Source organism: Podarcis bocagei, assembly GCF_964188305.1.
Source record: "Podarcis bocagei genome assembly, chromosome: 12".
Taxonomy (NCBI): domain Eukaryota; kingdom Metazoa; phylum Chordata; class Lepidosauria; order Squamata; family Lacertidae; genus Podarcis; species Podarcis bocagei.
Window position 1 is genome coordinate 42,723,809 of NC_138137.1, and position 27,097 is coordinate 42,750,905.

The 27,097-nt window shown below is 42.5% G+C and overlaps 1 protein-coding gene across 8 annotated transcripts in view; it reads left to right on the top strand.

Moving 5' to 3' along the window:
* The window catches only part of CCDC7 (coiled-coil domain containing 7), a 160,993-nt gene that overhangs the window by 43,421 nt on the left and 90,475 nt on the right, over positions 1 to 27,097 (top strand). For all 8 annotated transcript variants that reach the window (XM_081163417.1, XM_081163415.1, XM_081163416.1 and 5 more), the window contains exons 19-30: positions 7,536 to 7,866; positions 9,039 to 9,096; positions 9,910 to 10,035; positions 12,258 to 12,329; positions 13,904 to 14,011; positions 14,778 to 14,891; positions 16,914 to 17,033; positions 21,826 to 21,948; positions 23,112 to 23,231; positions 23,518 to 23,643; positions 25,301 to 25,420; positions 25,707 to 25,832. In XM_081163417.1, the coding sequence (XP_081019543.1) occupies positions 7,536 to 7,866; positions 9,039 to 9,096; positions 9,910 to 10,035; positions 12,258 to 12,329; positions 13,904 to 14,011; positions 14,778 to 14,891; positions 16,914 to 17,033; positions 21,826 to 21,948; positions 23,112 to 23,231; positions 23,518 to 23,643; positions 25,301 to 25,420; positions 25,707 to 25,832 (1,544 nt within the window). The remainder of the gene's footprint in view (positions 1 to 7,535; positions 7,867 to 9,038; positions 9,097 to 9,909; positions 10,036 to 12,257; positions 12,330 to 13,903; positions 14,012 to 14,777; positions 14,892 to 16,913; positions 17,034 to 21,825; positions 21,949 to 23,111; positions 23,232 to 23,517; positions 23,644 to 25,300; positions 25,421 to 25,706; positions 25,833 to 27,097) is intronic.

Consider the following 27,097-nt stretch of genomic DNA (forward strand, 5'->3'; position numbering starts at 1 on the left):
CCATCTTCAGCTGGTGTTTGGGATGTCCCTTGCTTGAAATCCTGAAGAGCCAGTCTTTCCAGTCAGTGTAGACCATACTGAGGTGGATGGATCAATGGCCTGACTCAGTATAAGGCAGCTTCCTATGTTCCCCTTTCACACCTCCCAAGTTTAGTGGTTCACTAACTCTGATTCAGCTATATTTATGACAGCTATACTGGTGAGCAATATAAATGAAATCTCTCTGTAGTAAAGATTTATTCCAACATTACAGCCTCCAGTACAGATTACTAACATTTTTTCTGAAGCATTTTTTTCTGGCAGTGCACCTGCCCTGAGAACTACTATTCTTTTACTTTAACTTCATCATATAGAAAGCCTGACACAGTTATTGCACATCATTGTAGTTGTGTGCTCCGAAGCGTGTTGTATTCCTTTCTGGACTGCTTTTGTTTCTATTTCATGTCATTACTTAAAAGGCAAATTCTATGACAGCTAATATATATAAGGCAAAAACCAAAAGATCTCTTCATATATTTTGCTAGCAGCCTGCTGATTCTTTGTCTTTGCCCTGAACTCTGCTTGTAACTGTTAATTATCATAAATTTATTTTATAAAATTTATACGCTGCTTGATTGTTTAAAAACCCTCAAGCAGTTTTCCTGATTTTTTCTGATTTGTGTACTTTGTGCAGTTCCAAATATGAGAATACACTAACATAGATAACAGGTGAAGCCTTCTATTTGGAAGTAAGGAGGCACCAGCTCTCCTCCCTTGCACCCATGGAATGAATGCCCTGGGAGCTCAGGGAGATGGCATAATTGTACTTATGATACTCATTGGGGTTCTATTTTTCTGCCATGCTGTTTAACACCTATATGAAATTACTGAGGCAGGTAGTCTGAAGATTTGAATTGTGATGCTGACAGTATGTTACCCATAACCAGCTCTCATTCTCAGTTGCATATGAGCCCAGGGTTAGATCAGGGGAAATAAGCTGAAATTCAATGCTGTTAAGATGGAAGCTCAATTTTGGAGGATTCAGGACAGGCAAAGGAAATACTTTCACACAGTGCATAACTGTGGAATTTGTATCTACTGGAGGTAGTGATATCCACCAACTTGCATTGCTTTAAAAGAAAATTAGATAAATCAATGAAAGATAAGACTGTTATTGGCTGCTATCCACAATTGCTATGTTATACCTCTGTGGTTGGAGGCAGCATTCTTCTGAATACTAGTTGCTGGAAACTAAATGAGAGGAGAATGCTTCCCAGAGGCATCAAGCTGGCCATTATGAGACCAGTATGCTGAACTAGATGGGCCATTGGCCTGGTTATGCAGGCTCTTACTATGTTCTTAGTTACTGTTGGTAGATGTTTCAATGCTTCTGGGAAGTGGTGTTGATCATTTCTGTTGCAGTTAGTGAACAGATTTATAGCTTAGGCCCAAGGTATAAATAAACCTGTCCAGCGTTTAAGATTAGATATTCAGAGACCTCTCTCCAGAGAGAGAGAATTTTTTAAGTGATGCTATTCTGTTTTAGGAATACCATCCTGAGAATGTTGGAAACTACTTTGATTATCATTGTTTCAGTACAAAGTTGTTTCCATTATATTTATCAAGCCTTTAACTGAGTTTTAGTAGAGTCCTTGCTGCTTTGTTTTCAGCAATTGATTTTATTGTGATTTTATTATGTGATTTCTTTCTGATTTCAGTCTCCTACTTGTGACTGTTGTTTCTGTATGTGTGTTTTAATGTGCCCACCATTTTTTAAAAAAAGTAGTATTAACTTTTTTGTTCTTTCAATTATCTATTGCTTTGGAAAGTATTAGTGGAAAAGCAACTTATAAACATGTAAAATAAATAGTTATCACAGCTATCACAGTTCAAGGACACATTCCAGCCAGTCAAAAGCAGTTGAGGAGAGCATGGAGTAAGGCCACTGAGAAGTGTGGCCTAGAAGGAGGCATGATCTCAGGAAAGTCCTGAAGATCAGGTAGAAAGGCTTGGAGGGCTGCATTTAGCCCCTGGGCCTAAGGTTCCCAGCCCCTGATGTTCAGCATACTACTTACAAAGGTAAAAAAGGATGAAGTCAATCTGAACTACGAAACAGTGAGATAAAGGATGGAGTAAAATATTCAGTTATCATTTTTACAGGGTTAATTTTCCTTACGCATATGAGGTAAACCTGTGCTGCTACCATGAATATTAAGATTAATGTATGGCACGTATACAATGTTACAATTTCCAGAGAGGTAGCCATGCCGGTTTGTGGAAGTAAAAACCCCACCCTTTAATTTATCATGGTATAAACTGATGAGGACTACAGCTCATCTTATCAGGTGCATGCCTGTTATCCTGAGTTATCAGTATTATTACACATAGGATTCTTTTTGGAAGGTGGAGGGTTTGCAAACAGTGCTTATCCAAATCTACTGTCAGTTTTAACACAATTTTTAGGAATTATAAATACGTAACTGTTAAAGAGCACTGACAGAATTTTTTATTAAAATTAATCCCGGGTTGCTCTTTAGGTCTTAAAAGAATTCCTGAAAATCTTTGAAGAATCCTTCCCCCAATTCCACGAGGAGTGAAATAAAACCAAAACAAGGATGCTGGGTCTTGCTGCTGAATAAATAAGACGGTTTGAGCTTCAATATGTTCTGCAATCTTATTAAACTTCAAGGAAAAAAACCAATAGAAAAGTTTTGATGTCCACCTTAGCCACTTGTCCTTTAGTCTTCGTCTGTTAGTTCATTCATACGTATTGGCCACATTCCTCAAATTTAAGTGCCCCAAATGGCTTATGTAACTCCAATACAGAATAACAAAAGTCAGATGTAAAGCATTTAGCATGATTGTGAAGACAAAAGGTAGTGCTTTTTTCTGGGCGGACACAGGGGGACGCATGCCCCTAAACATTTTATGAATCTAAGTTTTGCCTCATTGAGGGGCAGTATTTCAATATGAGTAGGAAAATGAGAGTACCCCTAAACATTTTTTAGAAAAAAAGCACTGCAAAAGGGTAACAGAAAATGAATTCCAAGGTAACCATGGGTCTGATCTTGAGTGGCGCCCAGGACCTGCTGTGAGATGTAAGTGTCATTGAGCCAATTGGAAGCAGTGACTATAATGCTATTAAATTAAATATACCTATACAGTCAAGAAAATCCAACATGGTCAGGCTGATTTCAAAGGAGGAAACTTCCCCCAGATAAGATTTGTAAAAAGGAAGCTGAGAGGAAAAGTCAAGAGGGTCAAATCACTGCAATGACACTGCAGATCAGTCAAGGTACCACGAGGGCCAATAAGATGCCAGCATGAATATTGAGCAGAGTCAAAGAAGCTATTGTAGACAAGAAGGATTCTTTCCAAAAGTGGAAGTGTTGTCCAAATGAAGACAACAAAAAGGAACACAAACTTTGACAAGTTTGTAAGCGAGAGTAAGGGATGCTAAAAATGAATTTGAGGAACACTTTGCTCAAAACATTAAGACCAACAATAAGTTCTTTAAATATATTGGTAGCAGGAAACCATCTAGGTAGGCGCTTGAGCCTTTGGATGACCAGGGAGTCATAGGTGTGCAAAAGGAGGATAAGTAGATTGTGAACAATTGAATGAATTTGTGTCATCTGTCTTCATGACAGAAGATATAGGCAGATCTCAGTGCCTGAACTAACTTTTGTGGGAGGTGAGCCTGGGGAAATTAAGGCAGATAGTGGTAATGAGAGATGAAGTTTTGGGCATAATAGACAATGTGAGTAATATTTTTTTTTTGTAGAGTCAGCAGCCATCCTCTACCCATCCATCCACTTTTGGTGAATTCTCTCAGATGTTTTACAGTATTGGGCAACTTCTGCTCTGGCAATCACAAGTTACAGTAGTACTTAGTCTAGGCCTCAGATCCAAGACTGGTGAACTGGACTACTTGATCTTAAAGGATGGCATTGATATAGTGGACATAACAGAAACCTGGTGGAATGGAGAGAACAAATGGGACATATTTTTTTTCTGGATATAAACTCTATAGGAGAGAGGGAAACACATACTGAAGGTGGTGTATCTCTGTATGTCAAAGAGCATTGAGTCCAGCAAGATAAAAATCCCCAAAGGGGCAGACTCCTGCACAGAATTTTGTGTGTAGTGGAACTGGGCACATGAAGAATTCAGTGCTAGGAATGTGCTATTGTTCCCCTCATCCAAATGCTCAGGGAGATATTGAGATGAGGAATCAAATCAAGGAAGCATTGTAAAGAGTAAATGTTGTAGTTATGGGGGACTTCAGCTACCCTCACATAGACTGGCTACATATGTGTTTCATTCATGACAAAAAGGTAGAATTTCTAGATACCATAAATGACTGTGTCCTAGAAAAGTCATGGAACCAACAAGAGGGGTTATTGACCCTGGACCCGGGTCAAAGACCCAGTTTGGCACCCCATCCCTGGATGGGTGTTTGCGTACATACACATACAAGCAAACACCTCAACAAATTTATTCATAAAGGTCAAAAAAGTAGACAATATATTATTTGAATGCAAAGGAATCCTAAGAAGTATTATGACTGTATGACCAAAGGGAAGATGAGCATCCCTTCCAGTAAAAGCAAATTGTGCAGCAATTGTTTATTTGAGTTCAGGTTTTGAATTGGATTTATTTGGCCACAGGATCATTAAAAGACTGCATTTCCATAAGATCAGCCAAGACCCTCTGGTTTCCTTTTAAAATGCTTTTCTCTCTCTCTTTGAGGCTTTTTGTCACCCACCCCTCTTCTTGGTTCTGAGCAAACCCTTTCAATGAGTTTTGACGTGTAAATTTACTCCCAAATAAGCTTTAACAGGGATGCAGGTGGCGTTGTGGGTTAAACCACAGAGCCTAGGGCTTGCTGATCAGAAGATCGGCGGTTTGAATCCTTGCGACAGGGTGAGCTCCCATTGCTTGGTCCCAGCTCCTGCCAACCTAGCAGTTCGAAAGCACATCAAAGTGCAAGTAGATAAATAGGTACCACTCCGGTGGGAAGGTAAACGGCATTTCCATGCGCTGCTCTGGTTCTCCAGAAGCGGCTTAGTCATGCTGGCCCCATGACCCGGAAACTGCACGCCAGCTCCCTCGGCCAATAAAGCGAGATGAGCGCCACAACCCCAGAGTTGTCCACAACTGGACCTAATGGTCAGGGGTCCCTTTACCTTTACGCTTTAACAAGATTCCTTTCAATTTTATTTTTATTTGATTACTCATTTTAGGAAATGATAATTTTGTAGTCATTTTAGGTTCCATGTATAGTGAAGAAATGCTTTTTGTGAGTCTAAAGTAGAAAGTGCCCTTCCATTACAATCCTAATGCAGAGCTTGTCAGGGAAATGCCTCAGGCACGAAAAATGCTCACATACTCCTTACTTTCCTATATGTAGATCATGTATAGTCTGTAAAATGACTCATCTTTAGCTATTTAAACTCATTAAAAGTTCTGAAGGAGTCATAGAATCATAGAATTGTAGAGTTGGAAGGGACCTCAAGAGTCATCTAGTCCAACTGTTTCTCTTTCTCAGCTTCCTGCCCCTCCCTCCACCCCTCCAGAATTTCTTTCTCACAGAGTAGCAAACCCACAGAGGATCCTATTTAATCCAAGTTCCTAAGGCTGCTTGAAGTGTAGCAAGACCAGTACAGTGGTGCCTCGCAAGACGAAAAGAATTCGTTCCGCGAGTCTTTTCGTCTTGCGATGTTTTTCGTCTTGCGAAGCACGGTCCGTCGCAACTGCGCCTCTTCAAGTGGCTTTTAAAAAAAAGCGCAAGACGTTTTCGTCTTGCGAAGCAAGCCCATAGGGAAATTCGTCTAGCGAAGCAACGCAAAAACGGAAAACCCTTTCGTCTAGCGAGTTTTTCATCTTGCGAGGCATTCGTCTTGCGGGGCACCACTGTACCTGGAACCCGAATGCTCTGTATTCTGACTTTTGAATATTTGTTGTAAACTGCTTTGGGCATAGCTCACTGTGACAAGGTGGCATCTAAATAAACTCAGTCAATGAGAGGTAGAGTTGATATGAAATGGCAAACTGAAGAAACGGTAGTACCCAAAATGTGTATTAGATGCATATAAACATGAGTTCCTATTGTCCAGTGGTAATTGCCAGAATCCAGCTTTGGCATTTAGAGTGGGGCAGTATTTTGCTCCTGCTACATTTTTAAAAAATGTGCTGTCTAATTGGGAGGGAGAAATGTTCCCATCTAATGTACTTTTAAAGCTGATTTGCCTCCAGACATAACCCAAGTGACACATCTTCCTTCTCTATTAGTACATAAATAATGAACTGCTTTTGAGGGATTTTCTACTTTTTCAATTATTTTTCAAAACTCCAGCCATTTGAATTTTTGCCTAAATATCTGTTAAGGAACTTTGCAAGGGATTCCACTGCTTTATTTGGCTTTATTACTTACATTTTATACCCTGTGTCTACCTTGCATATACTCTCAAAGAAATCAAGCTATTTTGTATCAATGTGCGGACCTTTTGCCTTGCTTACTAGATCCAGTTTAGTCCAGAGCGTGCCACATTTATGGTCCTAGAACTGACTCTGTGTTTTCCTATGGTACCACAAATAGAATGATACCGGCTTCATTTTAGGATATAATCTCCAACTCACAGACATCTCTGTGTGGGATTGTTACCCCATTGTAAGCCTCATTTTTAAATAACCACGCCAGTTTAAAAGATAATAAAAATTTTGCTCAAAGATCACATTTACCTGAGTTCAAGTATCCAATTTGTATTGCACCACAGTTTCACCGTAACATTCTCTTTGACATAGCTGAGAGAGCTGAGTGGAGAGACAAACATCACTGGAATAAATACTGTTGTTGTGAACTGAATCACTTTCATTAAATGAAAGAAATGACCACCAATTATATATATTTTGTGAGTGGGGAGGTGCCTGCACATTTATTTATTATACATCTGTTAAAACTAAGAACATTGTTAGCTTTTTCACAATATACAACTCTGTGCCCTTGTTCTTACATCGCAATAAGCCAAGTCTTGGCTTAGCATGAATGTGAAAATGTGTAGGCTGCAAGAAAGGAATTGGCAGCCACTTTGCTACACCCTGGTCTTTTTTGCTACCACACTGCACTGAGCTGAAGTAAGGTTTGGCTTGGCCTGTCATTCATACCTGAGCTTGTAGTTAAGCTCTTTCTCTCCAGACTAACCACCAGATGTAACCAAGGTTGGTTACAACTAATGGTTGGTCTGGACAGAGCTGAACCATGAGCCTTTGTTTGGATCACTGGTTAAGCGAAATCTTGGCTTAGCTTGGCATGCCAGCAAAAAAGGACTGTGGAGGAGAAGAATGGCAGCAAACTCTTTTCCAGGACACTGCACATTCACTCAAAGGCAAGGTTTGTTTTAGCATGATATGTGGACCAGGCCTGTAGTTGACGAATAAAGACATACAAGTTTACTGGTTCCATTTAACTTTATTTGGGTGGCGGCAGAGGGGAATAAGTAACAGCTGTTTTTAAGCTTTCTTAGCTGACAATCCCTATGTTTTAAATCTTAAAGTGCGGAGAAAAAAACATATGGCAGTCCTGTTTCAGAACCCTCACCATCGCCTCCAATTGAAGAAAAGCAGTTGCCTGCTTTAACAAAAGTTGTGGAAGAAACTGTGTCAGGAACCTTAGATAAGTCTCCTGAGGAAGTGCTTCCACCTGACTTAAAAAAAAGAAAAACCACCTCTCCTGAACTTAATGTCCCAGAAGAGACAAGAAGTTTGCCCACCAGTGAGCAGGAAGCTTCATCGCTTCTTTCAGAAATCGAAATGGAAGATGCAGCTCAACCTAAGACAATTATGAGAGATACTAAAAGGATATCAGCAGCTATCAGTCCAGAACAGGTACAAACAGTTGCTACTACAGCAAATGAGAAGAATACTTGATGTCAAGGAGGACGTGGTGTAGTATTATTATTTACTGAAATAATTTAATATAGTCGGCTATATTCATATATTGGTAAAAATAGCTATATATGAGCAGCAGATACTGTTATTATGTACATAAAATATTAGAATATAAACAATACATTTAATTATAGTTCTGAGAATATTACATGTTATCATTTCAGAATGCCTGTGTACTAATGGAATGTTAATACATTCATGTTTATTATTTGATAATTGAAACAACGGTAAGATCTTAAATCTGTGAAATACCGATGACTGATTAGAAATTATAGAAAAACGTTCATATCACCAGACATTAAAACACATAATGAAAAGTGCACATGAATTGGTGAGTGTTGAGTAAATTAGCAATGAGACACTAACAGTCCAGTCCAAACCCAAGATTCTCCAGGATTAGAGAGTTTGGATCTGGGTCTGCTGGGGCTATGCTGGAGTTAGGTTCCTCACTCCAGCTCAGCCAGAACTCAGCTGATGTACGTTATGTTGGTGTAAGTCCTCCAAAAGTTGTGGGACATGCAAACAAAGACTTACAGCTATTGCAAATGCCTTTCAACTTGCTCATGTGACCTGGTAACCTGTTGAAATGACATTGGCAAAAAGGGGATGTCAAATTCTTCCATAGAGGTCACTGGAGGGGGCCCAATCTTCAAAACTCACCCCAACACTCACCTACTGGTTACACCCAAACTTAGGGCTGCCATATATTGAAGAGCAAAAAAGAGGATAGCCCGAGCCACTGCTAGCCCAAGCTGGGGAAAGAGGCATGTGGGGGCACCCACACACCTTTCCCAGCTCGGGCTGGCAGTGGCCATGACGTGCAGAGCAGTCTGCACCCAAGCCACCCAAGCCAGAGCTAACCTCCCCTCAAAAAACTTGAACATTTCCTTTTAAATGTAAAAATCTGCCCTGATAGGCATGTTGGCCTCCAAAAAGAGTACAGGTTTTTCTGGACATATGGCAACCCTACCCAAACTGAGAGTGCTGTCTGAAATAGATGTAACAACACTCCCTTCTTCTCATAAAATTAACATATCTCAGAGGCATTCCAAGAAAGCAGAAGAATGGGATGTTTTCTCCTTTCTATTTCCCCCCATTGTTTTCCATAGGCTTCCACTTTACAAAAAGAAATCCCACAAACGTACATGGATTCTTCAGGACTTGAAGGTAATTCTTCTCTTCTGTAATTAAAAATAATAATGGTTAAGGCATGCAATAACATTGTATAGGGATTTTTTGGAGAACAGGAGAATTTATCTAGAAAAAAATATTTTGGTGCAGACATTCCTAAATAAGTTTTTATAAAGTTTAATTTCTATAGGACATTTTATACTACCCATCATAGTACATATCCCGGGATGGTACATAGCTGTGCTACAGCTCAAACCTAGGCATGTTTACTCAGAGATAAATTCTACTGTGCTAGTTCCAGTGTAAACAGGATCTTAGTGTTTCATTTGTTATTCCATTTAGAATTTTGTAACTTTATACAAGTGGTGCCTGAATTTATTTTCCTGTCCTCTTCCTTCCTCTGCAGTCATGTCTTGTAGATCATGTGTACATTTACAGACTACTTATACTGCAGCTCCTATATAAAACACTCAGGGAATCTTTTTCGCTGAAGAGTGGGATAAAATAATGCTTATATATATATATATATATATATATATATATATATATATATACACAAACCCTTTTAAATGAGATTCTGCAGGACAATGGAACTTCTCCTGTCCTTCATTTGCACCCTCTTCAAATCTGCTCTGGAGGTTAGGAGAACCCCCAGAATAGTGTGTGAGAGGGGAGATAATACTGCCAGGCAAGCTATGTTGAATACCATCCCTTATGTTTCTGAATGCATGGATAACACTGTTTTATTAGAAACTGTAACTGTTCCTGCCCTGTAGAGACATAATATTGCCAATATTTCTCCTTGCCCCTATATACACAACAACAAAACCCCTTTGTTTTACTTTATAGAGGGTGGAACTAAGAATTTGATTAATAAAAAAATGGATCAGCTTGCAAACAATTTGGCAGAGCTAGAAGGAGTTCCTGAAGCAGAAACTTTAGCCAAACTTTTGCTAGAGCCTAGCAAAGGCATGGGTAAGTACATTCAGATTCCTGAGAATTTAAGGGTACAGTATGTGCTTGTACAGATTCAGGCTGTAGATTCAAGCTTGTAGACATCACTGGAGGTCTGCAACTTTATTAGGCTATATCTAAAGGATTAAGTGGGAGTCAGAAGGCACCAGGTACATTACATTCTTTCATCTGCACATGGCACCCTGAAATTAGACCTGTGGTTCCAAGTTTTGGAGGGCCCAGGAGTGCATTTGGAAATGTAAGAAACTGTTGTAGGCATCTCAATATACAAGTTTCACAGAAGGAAAATTGGCAATGCTCAGGTGTTCTCCGAGCAAACAAAACACAGACAAAGGCAACACCTTGCAAAAAAACGAAAAGGCAAAACCGACCCCCCAACCAAACAATAAACAAGATAATATAGCTTCAGGTTTTTTTAAAAAAAATGCAGGGGTCTTTGGTGGATTGAAAGGAGGATGCACCACATTGTGCGCCCTAGGATTAAAATGTGACCCTGATATAACTGATCATTTTGATAACATTTGGTGTATTTTTTTAAAAAAAAATATTAGTTGTGTACTCCTACATTAAAGGCCAACATCCATAGCTGGGTTATTCTTCCCATCCAGTCTAGTAGGCAAGGCCAAAGTTCACAGTTTAGTGGTGTGGAAGGCAACCCTTTTAGTTCTGGTTTTGCCTAGCTCCAGACATCAGGGATTCAGTTTCTATCTTCTGGTTGTTGTTTTTTTGCAGTTCCCCTCCACTTTCTTAATATCTGTACATTTTCCTGTCTTTCCTTTTGCTCAGTGTTAGGCAGCAGCAGGGGTCAGGAAGAGCTTGTTCCCCATGCTATGGGAAAGTGACAGCCCCAGCCAGGACTGTTGCTGGATTTCTCAGAAGACGTTACATCTAGGGCACACAAAAATGGAGGGTATCCCTTCCAGTGCCCAGTGCCAAATGGCCCCAGCCCACTCATAGCAATGGTAACATCCCTCTCATCGCTGTAGAGCCAACTTCCCTGAATAACCATCCTGAAGAGTAGTAGTCTTCACAATGCTAGGCACCATGGAATCAAACAGGTGTTCATCAAAGAGCTAGGACTAGTGACAATGATGCAGTGTCTGATGCATTTCTGGATGCATTACAATGAATCCAGTACAATGGATCAAGGTCTATGATGCCCATTACTATAATACTCTGTAATATGGTTACCACAGTGGGAGGTAGATCCAGGTTGCCAGGTCAGACCAACAAGTCCTCCTCCACTGTAGAAGAATTTACTTACTCTGAAGGTGGCTGCTTTACAGTGAATGGAGGGCATACTATTCACCCAACTGAGATTATGGCTAGCTACGGAAGGATTAGCACAGTGATAATGCAGTATGCTAGTTAGTTTGCTGACCGAAGGCATATGTTTAGTTAAAGTGCCATTTCATCATAATTTAAGGAGATACAAAAATGGGATGCATCCGTCTGATCTCTTTAAAAGCAAGTTATATGAGTTCTGTCTGCAAAAGCTGGATGTATGTGTGTATTGCACAAGCTATACGATTATTGTAAAGAGAGATTACATTAGAAAAAATTAAGTTGCAAGATTCAGTAATGTGCAAATAGGTAAAGGTAAAGGTACCCCTGCCCATACGGGCCAGTCGTGACCGACTCTGGGGTTGCGCGCCCATCTCGCTTAAGAGGCCGGGGGCCAGCGCTTTCCGGAGACACTTCCGGGTCACATGGCCAGCGTGACGAAGCTGCTCTGGCGAGCCTGCACCAGCGCAGCACACGGAAACGCTGTTTACCTTCCCGCTATAAAGCAGTACCTATTTATCCACTTGCACTTAAGAGTGCTTTCAAACTGGTAGGTGGGCAGGAGCTGGGACCGAACGACGGGAGCTCACCCCGCCGTGGGGATTTGAACCGCCGGCCATACGATCGGCAAGTCCTAGGCACTGAGGTTTTACCCACAGCGCCACCCGCGTCCCTAATGTGCAAATATAATGTAAATAAAGCAAGCTTTTACACATTTCTCCCTACAAAGTGTAGATAGTATAGTCTTCTGTAACTGTCTCTGTCTTATTTGCAACAGATATGGATGTCACTATAGCAACTGGTACAGGAAGGGTTAAGAATGCCTGTTTTCTAAGACTTGTTTTATAATTATATAAATAGCCGATCACAAAAGAAGTTGTACTTCATTCTGTCACATTTCCTAATTATTCTGTAACTTGCTTTTGCCAACAAAATAGAATTATTATCAGATGAACAAAAACTTCAGTTACTAAATCAGCTGATACCTCCAGATGGACTCCAGCAACTTGGTAAGTGGAAACCCAGTAATGTAAGGAGCTAATGATTGATTGACAGTTTTAAAAAAATAATAATTTCATTTATTGATATTATTTATTAGATGTGTATACTGCCCTTCATCTATAGATCTCAGGGCAGTTCACAGCATAAAAATACAATATAAAGAACAAAAAACACATAATAAAAATAAGAATAAAAACTGACCAATAATACCCTCTCCTACAACACATTTAAAAGGGTATCAGATGTTAATCAGCCAAAGGCCTGGTTGTATTTTTATTTGTTATCATTGTGCTGGATTCACACTTATTTTAATCACCTTAAGATTGTCATTATTTTGTGGGAGGGGTGTAATTGTATACTGGATGTTTAGGTTTGCACAATTAAGTAGATTAAAGCTCTCTGTCACAGCAGTGCAACAAATCCACTTTTTATCAAAAATTAAAAAAAAAGTTAATAGCAACAATTAGTATTTTATTATTTATTATTTATTGAATTTATAAATTCATTGAATTTAACAACAACAACAAATTAATTTCTATACTGCTCTTCATCCAAAGGTCCTAGAGCAGGTTATAATAGGAAAAAAACCACAAAAATATATACAATAATATCAAACAGAAACAATAACCGCCACCCCCTGTTTAAAAGGCCATAGATTAATTAGTCAAAGGCCAGTTGATGGAGAAAACTTTTCATTTGGCATCTAAAGTTATATAACAAATGCACCAGGTGAACCTCCCTGGGGAGAGCATTTCACAAGCAGAGAGTCACTCCAGAAAAGGCTCATTCTCAAGTTGCTGTGCTCAGGACCTCTTGTGGAAGAGGAACACATAGAAGGGCCTCAGATGATGATTGCAGAGTCTGGGTCAATTCATTGGGGAGAGGCAGTCTTTGAAGTATAGGTTTTGACCTATAAAGCCTTAAATGGCTTAGGAGCACAATACCTCAAGGCCTGTCTCTTCGCATATGAACTGACCTGGATCCTGCAATCATCATGTGAGAAAATGGTACTTTCGTGAGGGTCGGCTACCTACAGTAGGCACTCCTTGGTTCCCCCACTTGTGGCCAGACTTGCAACTGGCCATACTTATAATTGTGTCTGGAAGGCTTTCAAAGAATACATTGATATATAAACAGCTTTCTCTTTCCATTTTCTTTTAAATAACTGTGTGTAAAATGAATGCTACTCCAGGGGGTAATTTTACCTTCAAAGCAATTTTTCAGTAGGGAGAATAAGCGGCAAAGGGAAAGGTGGAGAACTGGAAAAGACCTGAAAATTCACATAGGATGCCACATGCAGTACTTTGGCTGCTAAGAAATACAAACAATACTAAAATACAAGTCTTACCAACCAGACATCCTAGGCTACATACCACATGTCAGTCATGTTTGCTAAATCCCCCATTTTTGAAAATTACAGTGGTTGCATTTCCCCTTCCTCCAAGGATGTGATAAACCAGAATATATAAATTGCATTCTGCGTGTTGTTTGGGCAGGTTTGGTAAGTAATTGGAAAATACAGTAATTGAAGTGTGGGGAGAACATTTTTCCTATATTACACAAAGCCTTCTACTACATGTAGGTAAACCAGAAGAAGAGCAAACAGAACAGACAAGGCAGCTACTGTCAAATGTAGTATCAACTCTCCAGCTTCTACAGCAAGCACATGTTCCTGAAGATGACTTATCAGGTAGATTCTACAAGCTACATACAGCAAATAAATGTTTAGCTTAGGGCAGACTAATGGCTCAGTTGTGTCAAAGAATATAATGATAGAATGGTGAGTCCAGAATTTGCATGCATAAAATGCTTAGTATTGTTAGAGGATTGGAGGGTTAGATGATGCTTGTGGGTCCCAATCATGCCTTTGGTCTTGTAACTATAAGATTGTAATCTACAGTAGAAGGAACTGCTGAGCTGCCCAGTTTCTTTGTTAAGTTAGTGGCCCTAGCTGGGCCTGTAAGCACATTTTTTACATGTCTAAAGAGTTGGTCAAGAACACATGTATTGCTATAGAGACAAATGACTGGTGGTGCTTTCAGGAGAGGGTAAGGTTCCTCCCCACTCATCTGGCTGGTTGTCATGCTAGGGGTAGGAGAATAATAGGCCAAGAACTATTTTAGCCTCATCTGAAGATGGGAGCTTGAAATGCACAGCGGATTGACTTGTATGCTGGAACCAAATCTATGCCTTTGTGGGTCCCCCCTTCAGAAGCCTAATGGGAAAGCAATATCTGTTATAGTGTTAATGCTATTAGTCCAATCTTATTCTCAGATTGTATATATGTGGAAATAAAACCATATATCCTAGATACCACAGTTTCCAATAGCTTCATTCCAAAGAATTGGAACCCTGGATATTGCTGGCACTTCTAGAGTCTCTCACCACTCAGCAACATGCATGAATATTCTCATTACTGCGGTTAAATAAGCTGTAAAACTTTATTTCTTCCACAGAGGAAGAAATGAATGAGATGACAGAGAAAAGAAGAGCCTTACTTGCAAATCTGGACACTAATCTTAAGGTTCTTCAACCAGCAGAAGCTGTTAGACCAGGGCAACAAGACATTGGTGAGTATCAAAACCTATTACCTTGATTATAAAACATATTCAAAAATCTCCTAAATGAAAATTATTACTATTGATATTAATTAATAACTTTTAAGCCAGTTGGAAAAGCCTGTTGAAGACATAAAACTGCATGTGGGGAACAGTTTTGGTGCAGGACACTGTTAAGCATGTGAACTTAAACTAATAATTGATCCTAAATATATAAATAAATAAAAAGCTAGGGTGTGTGCTCACAAAAAGCTTTATGCCACCTAGGATCATACACCACACCTCCCAAAGAGTGTCCTCTATAAGATGGCTTAAATTTGCAGCCAGACCAATCTTTTTTAAGGAATGCAAACAATGTTGAGCATTTTGGCTGGCCTATTCCTTATTTTGGGGTGCACTGGGTGGACTGGGTGTCCTCAACATAAATTATATTTTATAGCAAACAAGTTAAGATATATCATAGATGGGATAACAGAACAAGGAGCATTAGAATGGTTAGAGAGTGATACGCAGGAAATGAGGGAGAAGCTGGTGAATATATTTTTTATCAAACCAAACAGGCAATGGTGGCAAAATATTGAAAATCTCTTATTGAGAAACATCACTGAGATATGGGTGAAATATAAAGGTTGGATAGTTACAATGCAATGGTCTCGGGAGTGGGGTGCACATTTTTATTATTTATTTATTTATTTATTTTTATTACTTTGTCAATTTTTTTTAAAAAAAGATATAAATGACTATCAAATGTTTGAAAAGCTTACAAAAGGGGGGGGGGAAGTAAAGTGAGATGAGCACCACAACCCCAGAGTCGTTCGCAACTGGACCTAATGGTTAGGGGTCCCTTTAGCTTTACCTTTACCTTTAACCAGGGCTTTATTTTGAGGGCAGCACCTGACTAGCCTCAGCAAAGCCCTGCTGTGCCTCTGCCTGGCAAGAGACCCTCCCTGGAGTTTGAAGTGGACATCCTTTACTGGAGAGGGTAAATCCTCCCTCAACCTCCGGAGAGGGTCCTTGATTTTTTATATTAGGCAACTGTAACAAAATTGGACCCAGTTGCTATCTACTAGTGAAGATGAAATTAGATAAGATTAACATGCTGCAAATGCGGAGAAGAAGAAGAAGAAGAAGAAGAAGAAGAAGAAGAAGAAGAAGAGTAGTTTGGACTTGATATCCCGCCTTTCACTCCCCTTCAGGAGTCTCAAAGCGGCTAACAATCTCCCTTCCCTTCCTCCCCCACGACAAACACTGTGACTTCTTTGGTGACTTCTGTTTCAGTGTATATGAAGAAGTGTGCATGCACGAAAGCTTATACCAAGAACAAACTTACCGGTAGTTGGTCTCTAAGGTGCTACTGGACAATTTTATATATATATATATATATATATATATATATATATATATATATATGACTGTGAGGTGAGTGAGGTTGAGAGACTTCAGAGAAGTGTGACTAGCCTAAGGTCACTCAGCAGCTGCATGTGGAGGAGTGGGGACACGAGCCTGGTTCACCAGATTACGAGTCCACCGCTCTTAACCACCACACCATGCTGGCTCTGTATATACTATAATGTATATAGTAATTTGATACACTTCAGTATAGATGAAATTCAGTGAATAATGGCATTACATGGCTCAAAACATAGTGGCATAGTTTGTAGTAGCGGTTTCTGGGATGGTGAAGGCAGGGCGACACTGCACACCAGTCTTCAAAATGGCTAGTGTCACTGCTGCTTACCAAGAGGGCAAGGGGCAAGGCGCAAGAGCCTCAAATGCTCCTGCTGCCCCTGTGTACCCATGCTGCATTAAGTTCCCTGTGCCTCAGTCCTCTCCCTCCCTTTTGGTAAGCAGCAGCAACATTTGCTGTTTTGAAGCTAGGTGCACAAAGCTGCCATGGCTCACTGATTGCTACTGATAGGGCAGGGAAATACCCCTATTTGAGATCCTGAAGAGTCACTACTAGTCGCAGTTGGCAATACTGGATGGGCCAATGTTCTAATATCAGGGAATTTCATGGTCATGTGTTGCTTTTAGACAATGAAATTAACATGCTGACAGAAAAAGGAAGCCATTTGCGTGCAAACTTGGAATCAAATATGAGAGAGTTGGAAGAAGCTCAAGCTCTCGCAGCTACCCAGCCATCAGAAATGAGTGGTAAGTACTGTCAGGTAATTATGTTTTCTTTACATGTAACACTCTATAATTTTTGCCCCAGTCTTCTTTTGCCTTCTTTTGCCTTGTCCCATTCTGAACTTTGTCAACCTGGACAAATGTGGTGTAATTACCTTGGTGTAATGTGTGTCTGTGGGAACCACTAAAACGACAATTACTCATGGTGGGTGACTTGCTGTTGCTGCTATTGTCCTTAGGGATTAAAGGGCTCTGCCCTTAAGGATACAGTGGTGCCCCGCAAGACGAACGCCTCGCGAGACGAAAAACCCGCAAGATGAAAGGTTTTTTCGTTTTCGAGTTGCTTCGCAAGACGAATTTCCCTATGGGCTTGCTTCGCAAAACGAAGCTTGCCCCCGCACCCCGGACCTCTTTTGAAGCAAGGGGCGGCGGGGAGAAGATCGCTTCTCCCCGTTGCCAGCCCCGCAATCTCCGGGGACAGAGGGGAAGGCGCGCGCGCGCCTTCCCCTCTGTCCCCGGACCCCTTTTGAACCAAGGGGCGGCAACGGGGAGAAGCGATTCTTCCCTTGCTTTAAAACAAGGCGCGCGGCGCTTCCCCTCTGTCCCCGGACGGTCTCCATAGGAACGCATTGATTGATTTTCAATGCATTCCTATGGGAAACCGTGCTTCGCAAGACGAAAAACTCGCAAGAAGAAAAAACTTGCGGAACGAATTAATTTTGTCTTGCGAGGCACCACTGTACTGTATAATCAAAGACAAGACATTAGGAAGGAAAGTAAAAGAGAGGAGGGTCAGTTGGCAGAGGGAAAAGGTATTTAGCGGATCCAAAAACTGGTGGGTGGTCCATCCTTGTTGCTGGGCAGAGACCAGCTAATACCGTATTTTTCGCTCTATAACACACACCCGACCATAACACATACATAGTTTTTAGAGGAGGAAAACAAGAAAAAAAATATTCTAAACGAAACAGTGGATGTATGATTTTTGTGGTTCATGCTGTGGCCACAGACATGTGGTGAGTTTGGGGTAGCCCAATGCAAAAATCCTGAGGATCCATGTGGATCCATGCTTTGTAACCACGTTTTTGCACCACTGCAGCCCCAGGCAACCGTGGGTGCGTGATTTTTTTGGTGCAAGCTGTAGCAATGGACATGCTATGTGATCTGATGGTGAATTTGGGGTGACCCAGTGCAAAAATCCTGAGGATCCATGTGGATCCGTGCTTTGTAACCATGTTTTAAGTGGGGAGGGAAGAAAAAGCACCCAAGGGACAAGGAACACGCGTGGGGTGGGTGGAGAAGGATGCTGTTAATAATGCAGAAGAGGGGTATAAGAGGAGAAGGCTCCTCTCCTCTCCCGCTTTGCTGTGTCAAAGCAAGCCACGGAGGAGGGAAGGAAGGGGAACCATGGATCCTCTGCTCACGACTGAGCAGATCCCCCCGCCATCAGTAGGCATTCGCTCCATAACACGCACAGACATTTCCCCTTACTTTCTAGGAGGAAAAAAGTGAGTGATATGGTGCAAAAAATACGGTAATTAGAACTCATTTTAGCAGTTTGTGAGTGCTTTCCTAAGCAAATAATAATGGCGAGGAAAGTGATGATGGGGGAAGGAAATTCATTGTTTTAGAAACCGGGTGAATTTAAAGAGAGTTATATCAATTAGTCAATGAGAGAAATCATAAACACAACCATATGTATGTGTAACCAAATGATTACATATACAGTGGTACCTCGGGTTACAGACGCTTAAGGTTATAGATGTATCAGGTTACCGACTCCGCTAACCCAGAAATAGTACCTCGGGTTAAGAACTTTGCTTCAGGATGAGAACAGAAATCGCATGGCGGCAGAGCGGCAGCAGCGGGAGGCCCCATTAAAGTGGTACCTCAGGTTAAGAACAGTTTCAGGTTAAGAATGGACCTCCAGAACGAATTAAGTTCTTAACCGGAGGTAACACTGTATAAGCATCATTTAGCAAGAGGTCCAAAGACCAATTAAAAGTGGCAGTTTAGGCCTCAGAACTAAAAAAACTCCCCAAGTTTTTTCACCATAGAACTTGATTGTTTATAGAAAGGTTTCCTTGTATATAATTCAAGTTACCTTTTTGTGTAATACATTGTTACATGCCACTCCAATCTCTGCCAAATAGCTGCATGAGATTCCAGGGGTACTAGGCACTCATCCAGGGTAGCACGTCAGTTGGGAAATCAAGGTACAGCAGAGACTAGTGTATTTAAGAAATATGGTTTAAAGGTTAACCTCTGACCATTAGGCCCAGTCGCGGATGACTCTGGGGTTGCGCGCTCATCTCACTCTATAGGCCGAGGGAGCCGGCATTTGTCTGCAGACAGCTCCTGGGTCATGCGGCCAGCATGACTAAGCTGCTTCTGGTGAACTAGAGCAGCGATGGAGTCCAAGGCAGCCTGCATGCCATCTCTGTCCTGCTGCCCTAGCCTGCCAAGATGGTTCTGTCCCAAATGGCCTCTGCCTGATGTTCTGCCCACTTCCTTTCTTCTTTCCAAGAACCCCTGCTCCTAGCAACTCCTCCCCACCTGTCTGTCGCTCCCCCTCCAGACCTCTGTTTTTTAAAGGACAACTTTTCCTCCCTATGTGATATCACTCTTGTTTCACCCTCCTTCCCTCACTGGCAGAGCCTGGTTGATGGTTTCCATTGATGACTTTCTTCCAGAACCTTTTGTCATTCTTCACAACTTCTGTCTCAGTTGAGGTGCTGACATCTTCCCTTCAGTACTCCAAATATTATCTAAATCAGTGTTTCCCAACCGGTGTTCCGTGGCACACTAGTGTGCCGCGAGAGATTGCCTGGTGTACCGTGGGAGGGAGGCGGGCGAGACGGGCGGCGAGAGGCGGGGCGGCGGCGGAGAGGATCCGCGTCGAGCCGGGGGCGGCTCCGCGGTGGTGGTGCCGAGGTTTCTCTCTCCATTCTCCTCTCACACACACACACAGGAAATAACACAGGATCAGCTGACAGGACCCGGCCAATGGGGCGGCGGCGGGGCAGCGCGCGCAAAAGGGAGGAGCGCGAGACAGCGGACGAGGAGGAGGCCGGCATGTCCGGGCAGCAGCAGCAGCAACAGCAGCAGCAACTCCCGGCGACGGCTCCTCAAGCCCCGGGCAACCCTACTCCCTCACCGGCCTCGGCCGCCCTCCTGCTCCACCCGCCGCCGCCTCCCCCGCCGCCGCCGGCCACCTCGGCCCCGCCGCCGCCCCCCCCTCCGCCCGCTATCGCCGCCACCACCACAACAGCCGCCGCCGCCTCAGCTGGGCCCATGCCTGCCGGGAGCGGCGGCGGCAGCAGCAGCAGCAGCAGCGCCCCGGGTTAGCGGAGTCTGTAACCTGAAGCGTATGTAACCCGAGGTACCACTGTACTTCCAAGTCAGCGTGCAAGGGATTGCAGGACCGGCGGACTTGGCGGTGGGGGTGGTTGCTGGAGCCTTGTCTGTCCTTTCAGCCCCGCACCCACCGCAGACCCCTTCCTATGCCACTGGTAGCTAGGCGAGGCGGGGGGCACTGGGCGCCACACCTCGGCGCCTGCAGCGTGCCTGAGCCATGCGTCTGCGGGCGAACTGCCCGCAAGCTCCGCTCTGGCCTCTGCCCACCGCCTCAGCCTCCCTACAGCTGAGGGGGAGGCTGCAGCGAGGCTCCACGCAGCGCGCCCTGCCATGGCTCGCCCCCATGGCACTCGCCCCTGGTTGCAGGACGCGCGTGCCGCCCCGGGCCCCTGAGCGGCTAGCTGCGCCGCTGCGGTGAGCGCAAGGAATACGTCCTCTCCGAGTTCGGCGTCCTCTTCGTGGGCAGCGCGAACCGCATCTCCAGCTTCGGGTGGAACTTTGGCCAGGTAGGGGGAAGCCTTTGGGCGGGGGGGGGGGGCTGGAGACCGGGGTGGGGAGGGGTTAGGAGAGACGCTACCGGCGCTGTCCAGAAATGCCCAGAGCAACTGGAGCTCAGCTACGCGCACACATGCGCCCTCCAAATCCCGTTTCCCACCCCTTTCTCAAAAGAAGAGAGAAAAAATGGGTCCTGGGTGTGAAACCAAAGGACCTTTCCAGCTCCTCCTCAATTCCAGGTGTGGATGGCAATGCCTCGTGTCTCCTCCCCCGCGACCAGAGCACATTTCCTAGGCTGGTTGGACGGTCCCTGGGGGTCTTCGCAGAGCCATGCGTCTGCGGGCGAACTGCCCGCAAGCTCCGCTCTGGCCTCTGCCCACCGCCTCAGCCTCCCTACAGCTGAGGGGGAGGCTGCAGCGAGGCTCCACGCAGCGCGCCCTGCCATGGCTCGCCCCCATGGCACTCGCCCCTGGTTGCAGGACGCGCGCAAAGAGCAAAAAACAGGACACATTTGTCGACTTCTGCTTTTAGCTATGGATCAGTGGCCTAGCATGGGGGGTGCAGGGGGGGCCGGCCACACCGGGCGCAACATCTGGGGGTTAGTGTTAGGGGGCGCAAATCCACGGGTTAGGGGGCGCAAATTACTTGCATTGCCCCGGGTGCTGACAACCCACGCTACGCCACTGCGGCCCTGAACGAGCAGGAGAAGGAGCTCAAGTGACGCTGCGCGCTGACGTCACGGGGCTGTAATGGTGGTGTGCCTCGAGATTTTTTTTCATCAAACAAGTGTGCCTTTGCCCAAAAAAGGTTGGGAAACACTGATCTAAATTCTACCATTTATTAATTTCTAACATTCACTAACTCTAGCAGTTATAGGTTCCCTTGCACATTCAAACTCTGTTACCCCAGATGTGTAACAACATTAAAAGGTGTTGCAAGCACAAAAATGTCTCTTTTTCTACAGAGAACAAAGTGAAGGAGTTACTACAACAAAGAGAACTGTTGACTGCAGATTTAGAGCAGAATATGCAGGACCTGCAAACTACAAAAGCTCTTGCAGCTGTCTTGGAAGAAAAAGCTAAGCCTGGTAAATGCAGAATAATTGGGATAGGTACAGAAAGATCACATAGGCATGTGACACAGGGCCTGTTATAGGGGTAAAACTTAATTTTTTCAATTTTTTTCAGTGAGGGATCTTAAAAATATGTTTTGGGGTGTGAGGAATCTGCTGTTTTTGTGACTGGATAGCTTTTAGCTTGGTAAGTCTTCATTTGATGAAGACACACATAAACTACTTTTGGAAAACCAAAGAATTTTAATTCTACCTTCTGAAATAATAATATAATGTAATAATAAGTGCAAGTACTTGGCAATCATTTTTAATGATCTCTGTGCAGTTTTACACATATTTTACTTACTAAGCAAAGCTAAATTATATTAATTTAACCAAAATATATTTTGAATTCCCAATTCACATTACAACTTATTAGCACATTTTTGAAACTTGAAAGTTTAAAAATTCAACATCCCCTAATATGACAGAGTGTTTATGAAATGAGGTAAAGAAAAAGCACAGGTCTGGACATTTGTAGACATATAACAGAACCAGGGCTTTAAAGATGTTTCAATGTAGTGATGGTGATTGTTTCAGTAGATACAACTTTTGAAATCTAAGGGGCTCCCCAAAACAAATTGTTAGTAAATAATAGCAGGTGGACATAGGCACGGGGTGAAATGGAGAACTATATGTGGATGTGTATATGCCATACATTTAAAACACGTTCAAAGCATGCTTCTTTCCTACCCACTCGCAATCGTAGAAACTGCCAACACTACTTCCTTTTTAGTTTGTGGGGAGTCGTATCCAATGGAATGGGTGTTCCTTACATTTCAGATACTTAGCAATTAAGAGATTTTATTATAGAAATTTCCAGAGCCAAGGTATGGGGAAGTAGGCAGGTGTTTTTTCTCTTTACTGACTCAGTTAGTACTTTCTGACTGGCGAATCCAGAAAACTGAGGGAGTCTGTCCTACTTCCCACAAATCTTTGCTCCCGTCTAGTTTCTCGCAACAGAGTGAACAGCCATTCCATTGGATACGACAGCCCACTCTCAAAACTACACTTTAGGTCAGACCAATTATTCTTTCTTTGGATTGTAGCTCTGTAAGGGGAAGACTTTAGTTCCTAGGATTCTTAAGGAGTGAGGGAAGGAACGTTTTGACTTTCTTCTTACATTTTTCACTTTGCAGAGAAGGGAATTGATGAACTCTCAAAAGAAAGAAAGGTTTTGCTTGCAAGTTTGAAATCAAATATGAAGGAGTTAGAAGAAGCAGAAACTCTTGCTGCTGCCCAACCAGGAAGTGTGAGTGGTAAGTACAATCTCCACATAAAACCCATTTTGAAGGTTGAAGCACATTCTAATATTTTAAACATTTGATGTGATTTCATCATTTTATTCTATTTTACAAAAATAAATAAATCATTGCTGCTTGCTTTATGAGCTTAGGACAAGCAAGTGGATATGCATATGACTGACTGATAATACATAGCTGTTTGTTGACACATTTACTTAAAGAAGATTATTAGCAAAAATGTACTATTTAGTTTGAAATATATATCTTACACTAAATGTACTAAGTGTTTGTGTATCCACAGATAAAAAGATAAAGGAGCTTAAAGAACAAAGAAAGGTATTAGCTGCACATCTAGAAGCAAATCAACAGGATCTGCAAATGGCGCAAGCTTCTTCTCCAGAACCTGCTGAAGCAAGCAAACCTCAGAGTAAGTGCATTCACTGTATGTATGCTTTGTTGTCATTAGATTGGTAACCGATGGAAATTCATGTTCTCCGCTATTAAACCCTCCCACAAACCCTACTTTCAAAATGCATAATAAGCAATTCAATATTCCTTCAAATTTACTTGAGTCAGTCCAAATGGATTTATTGGCTTGAAGAAATCCTTCCCCATGATGAAGTCCTTGATTTCAAGAGCTCTTTTTTCTTTTTTAAAGGAAATTCCCAAAAGAGGACACATTTTTCAACTTCAGCTTTATTTGTTTGTTTGTGTGTTTGTGTGTTTGTTTGTTTGTTTAATCTTCATCTTTCTGGGGTTGGTTAGGCACCAGGCGGCAGGCATATTTCAGTTCTGCACAGCTGGGCTCTCCCAAAGGGAGAGATTTTAGATTTAGATTTGCAGAGCTGGAATGTATCCTTAGGATCATCTAGTCCAATCCCCTGCAATGCAAGAATCTTTCCCCAACACATGGGACTCAAACCTACAACCCTGAGATTAAGAGTCTCGTGCTGAGCTATCCTGAGAGAGAGAGAGAGAGAGAGCACTCAGAGGTGGTTATGGCTGCCGGCCCCCAGCTGACAGTGCTCTGTCCCATTGCACTGGGAGGCAACAGCCTTGCATTCTTCGCCTCCTTCCCTGGCTGCAGCTGCCCTTGCCCACCATGCATGCCCAGACTGTCAGCTCTGAACCTCCAGACATCTTTTAAAATTCAAAAATTCTCCTCAAATGCCGTTTTAGGCATCCAATTTCCGAATATGTCCAGAATTTTCCGGACGTATGGCAAGCCCAAACTTGCTGAATGAGGGTGGGTGGTGTTGGTATCTTCTCCATACTATTAGTCACCATCTGGAACCTAACTGCTTTTCCTTGGGTTTAGAGTGCCTAGAAGCGCAGCCAGGTGTTGTTTTTGACTTTGCTTAACCTTTTAACTGATCAGAGTTCTTGTTCTGGTTTTGCAGATGTGGCTTTGGAAAGGAGGGTGTTTTTGTGTGTGAAAGAGAGGGAAGGGCAAAACTGAATCAACTTAGCATTATAAATTCCAGACGACTTGCCCCCTCCCCCCAGACTGGTATTTTGCTGCAATTAAGAACATAAGAAGAGGCTACTGGATCAGGCCAATGGCCCATCTAGTCCAGCATCCTTCTCTCACAGTGGCCAACCAGATGACTCTGGGAGACCAGCAAATAGGATTTGAGAACAAGGGCACTTTCCTTTCCTATGGTTTCCTGTTGTATTCTGCTGTTCCAGTTGTACTTAGCAACATGCTCTTGGCATGATACTAGTGTATCAATGGTGTATTTATTTTGCTTTATATAGAAATTTCCAGAGCCAAGGTATGGGGAAGTAGGCAGGTGTTTTTTCTCTTTACTGACTCAGTTAGTACTTTCTGACTGGCGAATCCAGAAAACTGAGGGAGTCTGTCCTACTTCCCACAAATCTTTGCTCCCGTCTAGTTTCTCGCAACAGAGTGAACAGCCATTCCATTGGATACGACAGCCCACTCTCAAAACTACACTTTAGGTCAGACCAATTATTCTTTCTTTGGATTGTAGCTCTGTAAGGGGAAGACTTTAGTTCCTAGGATTCTTAGGGAGTGAGGGAAGGAACGTTTTGACTTTCTTCTTACATTTTTCACTTTGCAGAGAAGGGAATTGATGAACTCTCAAAAGAAAGAAAGGTTTTGCTTGCAAGTTTGAAATCAAATATGAAGGAGTTAGAAGAAGCAGAAACTCTTGCTGCTGCCCAACCAGGAAGTGTGAGTGGTAAGTACAATCTCCACATAAAACCCATTTTGAAGGTTGAAGCACATTCTAATATTTTAAACATTTGATGTGATTTCATCATTTTATTCTATTTTACAAAAATAAATAAATCATTGCTGCTTGCTTTATGAGCTTAGGACAAGCAAGTGGATATGCATATGACTGACTGATAATACATAGCTGTTTGTTGACACATTTACTTAAAGAAGATTATTAGCAAAAATGTACTATTTAGTTTGAAATATATATCTTACACTAAATGTACTAAGTGTTTGTATATCCACAGATAAAAAGATAAAGGAGCTTAAAGAACAAAGAAAGGTATTAGCTGCACATCTAGAAGCAAATCAACAGGATCTGCAAATGGCGCAAGCTTCTTCTCCAGAACCTGCTGAAGCAAGCAAACCTCAGAGTAAGTGCATTCACTGTATGTATGCTTTGTTGTCATTAGATTGGTAACCGATGGAAATTCATGTTCTCCGCTATTAAACCCTCCCACAAACCCTACTTTCAAAATGCATAATAAGCAATTCAATCCAGGTAAATAACATGAGCAACGTATCTTTTTAAAAAATATATACAATATTCCTTCAAATTTACTTGAGTCAGTCCAAATGGATTTATTGGCTTGAAGAAATCCTTCCCCATGATGAAGTCCTTGATTTCAAGAGCTCTTTTTTCTTTTTTAAAGGAAATTCCCAAAAGAGGACACATTTTTCAACTTCAGCTTTATTTGTTTGTTTGTGTGTTTGTGTGTTTGTTTGTTTGTTTGTTTAATCTTCATCTTTCTGGGGTTGGTTAGGCACCAGGCGGCAGGCATATTTCAGTTCTGCACAGCTGGGCTCTCCCAAAGGGAGAGATTTTAGATTTAGATTTGCAGAGCTGGAATGTACCCTTAGGATCATCTAGTCCAATCCCCTGCAATGCAAGAATCTTTCCCCAACACATGGGACTCAAACCTACAACCCTGAGATTAAGAGTCTCGTGCTGAGCTATCCTGAGAGAGAGAGAGAGAGAGAGCGCTCAGAGGTGGTTATGGCTGCCGGCCCCCAGCTGACAGTGCTCTGTCCCATTGCACTGGGAGGCAACAGCCTTGCATTCTTCGCCTCCTTCCCTGGCTGCAGCTGCCCAGGAGCAAGGCACCAACCCACATAGACAAGATATGAAAGAGATAAAAGTTGCATAAAGCACTTTGTAAACAAAAGAGAAAGAAATGATGAACAGCAACGATAGTGATTGTATCATTCCTGTATCCCAAGTGGTGGCCAACCCTTTTTAAGACTCGTAAGCACATTTGCAAACCAGAGCAATGTGTTGTGGGCACCACATGTCAGATGAGCATTGATATAATGCTGGGCAGAATTTTGACATGGCTTCAGCAAGAAGCAAACTGAGCCTGAGCCTTGTATAGTGACAGCAGCTGCCACCTCCTAACTCATCCCCACTAACATCATAAGGTCCTGCTTTGCAGCAGTTCCCCACTGTGACAGAGCAGGGGAGCCTCTAGTTTCTCTGGGTCTCCTGCTCTGGAATTTTGCAAGGATGACAACATACTTCATGCTCCCTTTAATGTGCCATGAGGACAAAACTCTGATTATCATCAATCAGCATTTGCCTGATACAGCTCCTTGCCAAGAGTGCAAGGGACCCTCAATATGCTTCTGTCTGCACACTTAT